This window comes from Anneissia japonica, unplaced genomic scaffold (assembly GCF_011630105.1).
Source record: "Anneissia japonica isolate Jap-2015-1 unplaced genomic scaffold, ASM1163010v1 scaffold287753_len344599_cov186, whole genome shotgun sequence".
Taxonomy (NCBI): domain Eukaryota; kingdom Metazoa; phylum Echinodermata; class Crinoidea; order Comatulida; family Comatulidae; genus Anneissia; species Anneissia japonica.
Genome location: NW_022712461.1, coordinates 201,777 through 212,221, shown reverse-complemented (window position 1 = coordinate 212,221; position 10,445 = coordinate 201,777). Strand labels below are relative to the sequence as shown.

The window sequence follows — 10,445 nt, the reverse complement described above, 5'->3', positions numbered from 1 at the left end:
TTTTCGATAATTAACGTATATTTTGAGTAAGTTTCACCAATTGTTGATGATGATTATTCGAGTGATGTTATTTTATATATAATTTAGCTAAAACTATAATTTAAAGCGGAAAAATGGCGGCCATTTTGAATGCGTAATTTGGAGGTGTTCCCCCAAAGGGATTTTGGGTAATTTTGAGTTCTGAACTTCTCAAGACTTATATTTTCAAAAAATATCAAAATTAGCCGGTAGTACTTCCATTGCCACCTCGACGATTTTTAGAGGACTTTTTGGCCATAATCTGCTCGCCTATATGGGGTACCCTATTCAGGGAACACCATATTAAGGGACATTTTTTTTATCACAAGTTTATCATAAGTTTTCCCCTTAATTTTTATTTCAATTGCTTAGAATGGTTCTGACGGCGCAGAGATCTTTTTCAAGTGACAGTCACCTCAGTAGGAAAGCCACTGGAAAAATCGTATCCTACTGCACCTGAAATACAAACGAAATCTTTGCCCTCTAGTGTGTGAACGTCGCGAATAGATTAGATTTAAAAAAAAACCAATATGAGCACCAAAAGAAGATAGGTTGCATGGTTTCGAAAGCAGTTTCTTATCATTTCTCATAACATAAGAATATTTATAATTGTTTTGTATAATATTAGTTTCTTTTAGTTGTTTTTCTTTCTCATTGAACGCACCAAATTGTTGTGTGCCACTGGAACAAAAGTGTATGCTCAGTTGAATAAATAAATAAATATAGAAGTCTGCATATACAGAATATCACATGATAGAATCTCCACTGGTAATTTTTTTTTAACTTTGAATTTCCTAATAATTGCACTCTTTTTCAGTAATTTTCTGGACAGCGCATAGAGGCTCTAGCAGTATGAGCTATACAAGCACAATTATTATTATTATTATTAATAATAAATAATAATAATAATAATAATAAAATATAATACTATTCACCCAAAACATCCGGTATTAATATAAACAAGTTATAATTTTTGTTAGAAATCACAATTTGTTTTAAACAATTACAAAACAAACAAATACAAAAGCCTATTTATAAAATTCAGGTTTTCAACTATTACAAACATGCGTGAAAAACATCTGAAGTTCTTCGTGGATAACTTGCACTGGCATATGAACCTCGTTTGGTACAGGATACGCAAGATTCATTGCCCATATATCAATAAAATGCAGACCCATTCCTGAAAAAATTTCCTGTAACATGCGACGAAATTCAAAAAGCATACCGTCACTGGACATTGGAATAATCCCACCATAGCCGTGAAATCGTGGGTGTGAAGTTTTGATTATGACTGGGGCGTCCGGACATCTGGCTCTAAACCGTTTAATCGCACTTTTGATATAAAGAAGTCTCTCAGTAAATGAAATACGAGTCCATTGGCAGTAATGAGCCCATGGACTTATGACTACTATGTACTCACAATCAGATGACGTAAGGTTATCAAGTAAATCAGATTCGAATTGACCGTCATGAACACCTTCTTTGACTGAACCTAACCAATATTTGTGAAACCTGAATTGAAAATTAATTATTCCATTATGCAACTTAGTAAAATATCGCGAATATGTTGTTGGTTTAAGGCCGAGAATATTTAACAGTTCGTCACCCCATTGTCTTGTTGTTGAATCCCCGGTAAAAAATAAACGTTTCCCACGTAAACATTTTCTAATTTGACCTGCAGTCCATCGCTTAGTGTCGCATGCAAATGAATTCCACTTTTTGCCGGACCAAAATCCATCGCTTAGTGGTAGGGGTAAATCTGGTCCACACGGACGTATACTTATCACATCTCTGATGTTCTTGGCTTCACGTATCCACTTCACTTCTATAATAGTAGAAACAACAATGAACATTTGAATAGTGTTGAAATCTATTAAAAATGAGAAACTATATAAAGTTACAGTTTCGCCACAAAAGTTAAAATATACTTTGTATATGTAAACTGATAATCTTTATCTAAAGATTTATTTTTATATGGTTCATAAATATGCAATATGCAAACAGTAGAACCCCTATTAAGGGGACACCTTCGGGACCAAAACAGTCCCCTTAATAGGGGTGAATAAGTGTAGCCCTTTTCAGGGGACACTAACCAAAAACGTGAAATTGTCCCCTTAATAGGGGTTTTGTCATGTTTTCATATAACGATGACATACAATTCTTCATAATTTTATTTTTATTGACATAATTAGTTACAGCAGAATTACAACTAATTTATAGCAATAATTTTCAAGGCAAATACAATTTATTTATAATATGAAATCAGCAGAAATGTAACAGTAGTTTTATAAGTTCTATATTTTATATTGTTTCATGATGCATTGTTGATGAATTAATTAGAATCCCATAAAAGTGCATGAAAAACGAAGAAAAAGAAATCCCAATAGTTATGGGTAAAAAATGACAAGATTGGTTTATACGAAGTAACACATGCAATATGCCTTACCGATATTCACTCTCAAAATTTGGGGAGAAAATTCTGGTTTATTGTTCAAATTTTAAAATTCAATTTCAATTAATTTCAATTTATACAGAAAACCTCCTGAACAGAGAAGTTAAGTAGTAAGCCTACTATAACTTTAAAACAATAGAACAATTTCATTAAACAGTTATTCATACATATACCAGAATAATTAAAATAAAAACCAAGAAAAAATTGGACAAAATTCTTAAAGTACAAAATTCGATCAATAAGAGGAGAGAACAAAACACCACTTAAACAGATACAAGCAAAACAACAAACCATGAAAATACTTGAACACACCAAACTACTACCAAACAAAAACAGATTAATTTTACTTGGTTCAAAATTCTTTTTGCAATTTCAGTTAAAATATTATTATTATTATTATTATTACTTAGTCTAACAAAAGCTTGCCCTTGACAAGCAGCAGTAGAAAGGCGATAAGAGTTCCTTAAAATGTTGCTCTAAATGTGTCAATATATAAAGTTTAGTGAATTTTTCTTATTTTAAGACTGTTGTATTTGTTGTGATACAATAGAAAAAAATAAGTGTCCCCTTAATAGGGGTTATTCGACTATTTGGCACACTCAGAAGGTGTCTCCGTCCCCTTAATAGGGGTGTCCCCTTAATAGGGGTGTCCCCTTAATAGGGGTTGGCCGCAGTGTTAAAAGATATATCGCCCCTCGTTTCACGGAAAAGTGTCCCCTAAATAGAGGTGTCCTCTGAATAGGGGTGTCCCAAGGGGGGGGGGGGTTTTACTGCATTTCAAAAATTAACTTAGTGGAAAACGGTTGGTACATCGATTGTAGCTCGTGACTCACTCTCAACCTTGAGGGGAAGGGGGTGCATTCAAATCATCGTTGTGCAAATTACTGTACTTTCGTTCTTTGGCAAGGCACTTTTGTGTCGTATCTAAGCAATAAACCAAGATTTAATAAAGTAGTTATCAGACATGTTACATGACCACCTTAGCCCCAAAATGGAAAATTTATGATATGGCACCTCTGGGAGGGGCGCCATTGTTATGTACAACCATTAAGTACACGTAGCCCTACGGTACATTCTGATGCAAAAGCATACACTAATAAGATATATAGGCTGACGTGTTATATTTGTCAAGTTTTAGTTTACAAATCTGGCCATTAGACTTCTTACCGGATTCTTGTATTATCAGCTGTTTCGGTCCATTGGTGAATTGTACATAGCTTGCATTCCTCGAATAAGAAAATATTATTTATCTTAGAACAAATGTATTGGGATTATGAAAAAAGTTTATATGTATACAAAGAAACCAAAAGATGTTAATATAGTTATGTTTAAAAGTTAGCAAAATTATATTTTCCTCTATTATATTAATGTTACTCGATAAGCTGAAATCATAGTGACACATAACTATTTGTGTAATGTGTATTTACTATGCGTATTTTTAATTTGATTGGTACTTGAAAATACGTCTTACTTCAAAAATATATCAGCATGTTTCTCTCGAAGTTTATTGAAGATGGCCGCTTTAACATCAACACCACTGCCTTTCGATGTGATTGCTACAAGAGAAGAGCATGGAAGAGTTTTCGGTTTCTCACAAAGTAAAATGTTTCCACCGAGAGCGCCTGGCTCTGGGAATTCGCATTTGTTGTCCCACGTTCCAACAGATTTTACTTCACACAGTGTTAATTCAGAAATGTTGTTGAGCGCAAAAGTGCCTGTCCAAAATACACGCTTTTCCATCGGCCATAAAACAGTCTTTAAAAAATGAATTGCTTCAAAAGTATGTACAAGTGTAATGTTGATCGTTGTGGTGCCCGTCCAAGCCGCAAAGAAAATAACTTCGTATGTACCATTATTAAAGTCGATTACTTTTCCAGGTATACTCGAATCGGTGCTATTTAAAGTTGCAAACAAAAAATCACCACCCCGCACTCGTTGTCGACCGTACTGATCATGCGCGTTGATAATTATGCTAAATGTTTCTCCTCGTCGAATAACTTGGCGTGTAAGATTAAAGACACTTTTCTTAACATCTATTAGCCCCATTCTGTGTAAATCACTTCCCCATGTGAAAACAGAAGGCGCATCGAGTCGCTGGTTCTTAATGTCTTTAAATTCAGGAATGATTATGTTTTGAGTTTCGTTGCGCTGATCATTGATGCCCAGGATTTTTCTTGTAATCATAAAAGAGTTCTTTATACTTAAGACAGTCTTATACGTAGGCAGATCAACATATGTCATCTATAAATTTAATAAAAGATGGATTAAATAATGAACATTTTCATGAGTTTAAAAATGGACTGTTCCATTATATGTTTTTTATAATACACCTAAAAATAAAATAAATTCTTGTCATTTTGAAACTGTATAAAAAAGTCAGGTCTTGGAATGGAACAGTTAATCTTCTTTCTGCCATCCACAAAAATAGGTACTTAAGAGGTACATGTGGCTACTGAGCTTATAAAAAGAAATGCTGATGTGGTGCTTTTCATGTCAGTTCTCATGTTACATATCTCACATTCCCGTAGTACAGTAGGCCTATCATAAGTCCAATGTCATAGTGTATTAACACTTTAATACAAAAAAAAAATACTTGTGTATTCATTGTGTAACTTATTCATCTTAACACTGTATACATTGTATTTAAAACCCAAATTCTTTAGTTACAAAAAAGGATAACATACTCTTAAGAGCCACGACGTGGCGATTTTTTGAGCATTTAGGGTATAGTAATTAAAAACTATATGATTCCACGATTTTGTAACAAGATAGCAATAAAGGCTTTTATTTTAATTATAAGTCGGTTTATTACAGAAAACATACTTTTTATCACTTGCAAATTGACATCTTATTGAACATTTCAAACATTTTTTCCTGCAGTCTAGATGTTTAATTTTGTGAATGAAATTTTCCCAAATAGTTGTCTGTACTGAACACGATGGATCAATCAGCATACATTGTGTAATATTTTTAGCCCATTTCTTGTGTTGAACTTTTTGGTTTCTGAGAGTTGTATAACCTTAGCTTTTATGGTTACGAGTTTAGTGTTGCTCACACTCGAATGCAAAGAATGTTTTGGGTTATTAATTCCTAAATTTTGAATGGTATCTCTTCCAACTGCTTTTTTTTAATTTTTGAGTTTATAAGAATATTGGTCTTAAAATCCCTAATTTTCACTGGACTTTGGTTTTAAATTAGTTCTGGAATTCAGTGTGCTATGAAGCAGAAAAACAGTTTCTTGAAAATTGTCTGCAGTGGTTTGTAATTGTAATTTGAAGTACTGATTTGTGTTTGTTTTTAACGGGAGATACAATATGAATGTAGGCTTTCCATGTCTTCTTTTTTTTTTTTGCCATATTTTTCAGTTCATTAACCTGAAATGATAAAGTATAAAATGCAAAATTAATTATTCATGGTGAAAAATTAGTGAAATATATATATTATATATATATTATATATACATATATTTTCTGTTTTAAATATGTTGTTACTGTAATATATTGTTTTTAATATATTTATATTGTAATATATTTGTTATTTCTTTATATGTATGTATGTATATAAGTATTTACATTTGTCTATAATTTATTCATATATACAGTAGTTTGTTGTTAGATTATATTGTTGCCATATATTTATATATTTATTATTACAAGTATTAACAATAATAATTTTTAACGTGTATAACGACTAATAAAAAATGTATATTTATTACACTAGACCTGATCAAGTCCAGCTGCAGGCCGATTTAAGAGTCCCCACTTGAAGCATGTTTACCAAGATAAAGAAACCAAACTTTCTTTCTAATGTTTTTTTTAATTGTTAAAAAATATGAGCAAAGTAATTTTATTAGGAAATTGATTATAAGCACTTTTTTTATTTGAGGCTGGATAATATAGCAACACAAATTTCTCTCATTAGAAATACCAATATATTGGACTTACTATAGATTGTTAAAACCAATGGTTAAATTTGAAACACATTAATTACATTGAATACAATGATGCAGGAACCTTAACTTGCTTATATCAGAAAGCCGATATTTACCCAAAGAATCAAACTATGTACACTTTGTAACAAACAAGATATATGATGAAAACCACTCTGCAGGGGTGGATCCGGTGTGGGGTGGGGCACGTTCCCCCTGTTTTGACACTGAATTTTTAAAATTTCAATGCATGTCAGTGTTATGTGTTACTCTCTTATCTATTCTGAAACTGTTGTGCACCCCCCCCCCATTTTGAAAAATTCTGGATTAGCCCGTGCTACAAGTTAAAAAGGTTGAAAAAAAAAACTTTTATACCCGCCCGAAAAATTAAACGACGGCTACTGATTAAACACAGACTTGATCTGTAATGAAATTACAATACAAATATTTCTATTATTTGTTTTAATGCTTTCATTACATTCATTCTGCCATCAAGAATGGTGAAGATGATGATGATTTCTTTCAATTCTTTCATGACATTGATTCTGCTAACGAGAATGATGATGACGACGACAACTACAGCACAAAGGCGTTTAGTTTTTATTTCAGTTATACCAGAACAATGACAACTAGAGTAACAATGTAGTACAGTAGTAGAAAAACTTCATTTTGGCCTATTCATGAACTACAAATCAACAAATATAATGCTGTTTTTTATTATGGTCGTCAGATACCTTATTTACAATTAACACAGTATGTTACATAATAAAAAAAAGTTAAACGCAGACATTAACCCTTTCACTGCTGTAGGTATATGTACCCCCTGTGCTGGGACTTTTTTTAACGAAAAAAGTTAATTTTTAAAATAATTAAAAATAAAAATACTAAAAGAGGTTATTTTTCGAAATTCTTTTTGTGTGTTGGGGCGAGCAATAGGTTGGCCTACGCGAGGAACATTGATATTTGGTATTTTGCATAATTAGGTAGTCATGTGACCTCAAAGTCGCCATTTTGAATTTCTGTTTTTTCTCAAATTTTGATAAAAAACCCAATTTTTCCCAATGAAATTTTTATGGAATGTTTTTTTTTTACTTTATAATGATGCAGACACACAAGATGGATAAAAACAAAAAAAATTGAGTTAGTTTGATCGTTTTATTCCGCAAATAATCGAAGTTTTTCTTCAAAATTGTGAAAATATAAAATTTTGCAGAAAATCACTGTTAGATGTACTTTTTGCCATACGTTTTTATTTATGCTTTATATAATCCAGGTTGTAAATATAAATGCATCGTTGCAAACATCATACGGTTACTTTATTTTAGAACTATAAAAATTAGCCTGTTCTATTGTGTGAAATGTGGAAAGGAAACCGCACATATTCAACGTTTACTCATCTTCATCAGATGTATTCTGATTATCCTCTCTGTCATGGCCTTTCGAGTAATCTAATTTTGTGTGATAGGTTCTGAAACAGTCTTTGTCTGCATGGAGACCTGGCTCACTTGGGCAATCAGGGCAAATCCACACTGTCTTTATTTCTCTACCAGCTTTGGTGCGAAGTCCACGCGCCCAACACACACGACACATTTTGTCTTTCTTGTTCTTAGAGTTTCCAGCTTTTTCCTCTCTTTTTTTCGGAAAGTGCTTCCCTGTTAGCCTGTGTACAGTTTCTCTTCCTGCTACATCTTTGTTCAGTTTAGGGCTGGAACACAAAAGTGTTGTAAGGAGGTCTTTGAAGTCAGCTAGAAAAACTTTGGTAGATGGGGTGAATTTGCGGTGAAGTTTGTGGGCACTCAGAGCACACTGCATAAACAACCTCAGTGCAATCTTTTTGTACCATTTGTACGTTTTCCTGACCACACTCACACTATGAAGCTGCTGATCTACCATATCAACTCCACTCATTTTGTGATTATACTCAATGATGCATGCTGGCTTGAGTATAGGATTGTTATCCTTGTCTTTTTTTCCAGTAGGAACCATAGCAGCCCTACCCTCCGTGGTCAACATATATACCTCCTTGGGTTTATTATTTGACTTGTTCTTTAGCGCACGGAACTTTACTGCCTGCATGTTACCAGTTTGTGACTTCATGAAACATGATGTACCCTTTTCAAGCCTTTCATTCCCAAGATCAACAGCATAATTAGCACGCTTTGGGTTGATAGTTCCACAAATGTATGTATCATGATCAAGGAGGTAAGTAGCCAAATTTGGGGATGTATAGTAGTTATCAGTGTACAATGTGTGGCCTAGACCAAGATAAGGCTGCATCAAGTTCAGAGGTATACGTTCAGTAACAAGCATTTAGGGTTCTGGGTCTTGATGATCCCTGAATATGTTCTCAGCTGAGTAGACAATAAAATCGAGAGCGATGCCTTCGGATGTACAAAGTTCATAAAATTTTATGCCAAAACGAGCACGTTCTGTTCGAATGCACTGCTTGAAAAGTAGCTTCCCCTTGAATAAAAGAAGAGATTCATCCACACAAATATCTTTTCCGGGGGCATAGACACGCTGCATGCGATCTCTGACTTTCCTGATGAGAGATCTTACTTTGTACAGCCTATCCCTATTAGGATCTCTAGGGTCATAAGTGGGGTCCTCATTATTTGCAAAATGTAGGAATGTTAGTATGAGAAAGAACCTATCCCTTCTCATTAGTTGGCCAAATATAGGTGTTTCTAACAGATCATCCGTAGACCAATACATGTCCAGCCTTGGCTTGTGAATAACACCCATCAGTCCAAGTAAACCGAAGAATGTCTTCATTTCATCAACTGTAGTGTCCACCCAGGCATGAACTCTAGAGAACTCCTTTAAACCTTCACGATTTGCCTCGATGAACTGCTGAGCATATCGGTTGGTCTCCACTACAATATGACTGAAGATGTCGTTGGTAAAGTACTGGGCAAAAAATTCATCAATAGTTGCATTTGCGCCAAGCCTAACTTTGAGTCGCTCACCACCAACGAAAGGAATTTGCTTGGGCTCATAACTGTCATTCATGTCAATGTCCCAATTAATCCTGGGGTTCTGAGCCCTTGCACGCCTTTGCCCCGTCCTCTAGCACGAGCCTGGCCTCTCTCAACTCTTACATCTCTGCCACCAATTCTGCCACCACGAATCCGTACACCTCGGCCACGAATCCCACCACCACGTACACGACGTCTGCCTCTGGCTGGCTCATCTTCAGAATCGCTTTCATTACTTGAAAGCTCACTTTTATCAGAAAGAACAGCAGTTTTTTCATCAACTGACGAACAATCAGGACTAGGTGACTGCATTCGTCTAGGGCGCTTTGGTAAAGGATACGATTCATTATCAGATTCATCACCAGAATCAAGGCATTGCCACCTTGACCCTGTGCAGGGCCTCCCAAATTGAGAGAATTATCGTTTTCGTCCTTAGAATCACTGTCGTCACTATCATAGTCGACTGGGGGAAAAGAAATGCAAGAATCATCCAATTCAAAGTTATCTTCACTATCCGTATCTGCAAATATCTGGTCCATAGCTTCGTCGACATTGTACTGTCTGTTTTGAGGCCGTGCACCCGCCATTTTGCGCCTAACCACTCGAAAACACTTTTTTCCTATAAAAGGTTAATTATAGTTCATAGAAAAAAACTATAGAGGGCGCAGAACCTCTTCCTGATTTTTAACAATATTTTTTCTACATACCCGGTAGTACCGGGTACGCGCAATTCAACAATATGTGTTTATACCCGGTATTACCGGGTACACGCAGTGAAAGGGTTAAGTGATATAGATACAAAACCTAATTATTATACAGTATGCAAAAGTCAACAATTTAGTAAAATAAAAGTAATCTATAGCAACAAAGGCAAAATATATTTAAATGGAAATAAAGAAAATCAAACTGTAAGTTACGAAAAAGAAATTTAAAATATTAATAAAACAATGCAAGATAACATTAAATTAGTGATTTATGCTATGTTTATACTATTATACTTTGTTTTCATTAATTATTAATACAAATTTAGTTCTTGAAAATACTTTATGTATATATATATATATATATG

General features: G+C 34.2%; 1 protein-coding gene across 3 annotated transcripts in view; it reads right to left on the bottom strand.

Annotated features, from left to right (window-relative positions):
• Positions 1–779: 779 nt before the first annotated feature.
• The window catches only part of LOC117107811 (NXPE family member 1-like), a 34,773-nt gene continuing 25,107 nt past the window's right edge, over positions 780–10,445 (bottom strand). For all 3 annotated transcript variants that reach the window (XM_033249593.1, XM_033249592.1, XM_033249591.1), the window contains exons 3-5: positions 3,942–4,711; positions 3,638–3,696; positions 780–1,843 (exon numbers count right to left, since the gene is read on the bottom strand). In XM_033249593.1, the coding sequence (XP_033105484.1) occupies positions 1,068–1,843; positions 3,638–3,696; positions 3,942–4,711 (1,605 nt within the window). In that variant the 3' untranslated portion in view covers positions 780–1,067. The remainder of the gene's footprint in view (positions 1,844–3,637; positions 3,697–3,941; positions 4,712–10,445) is intronic.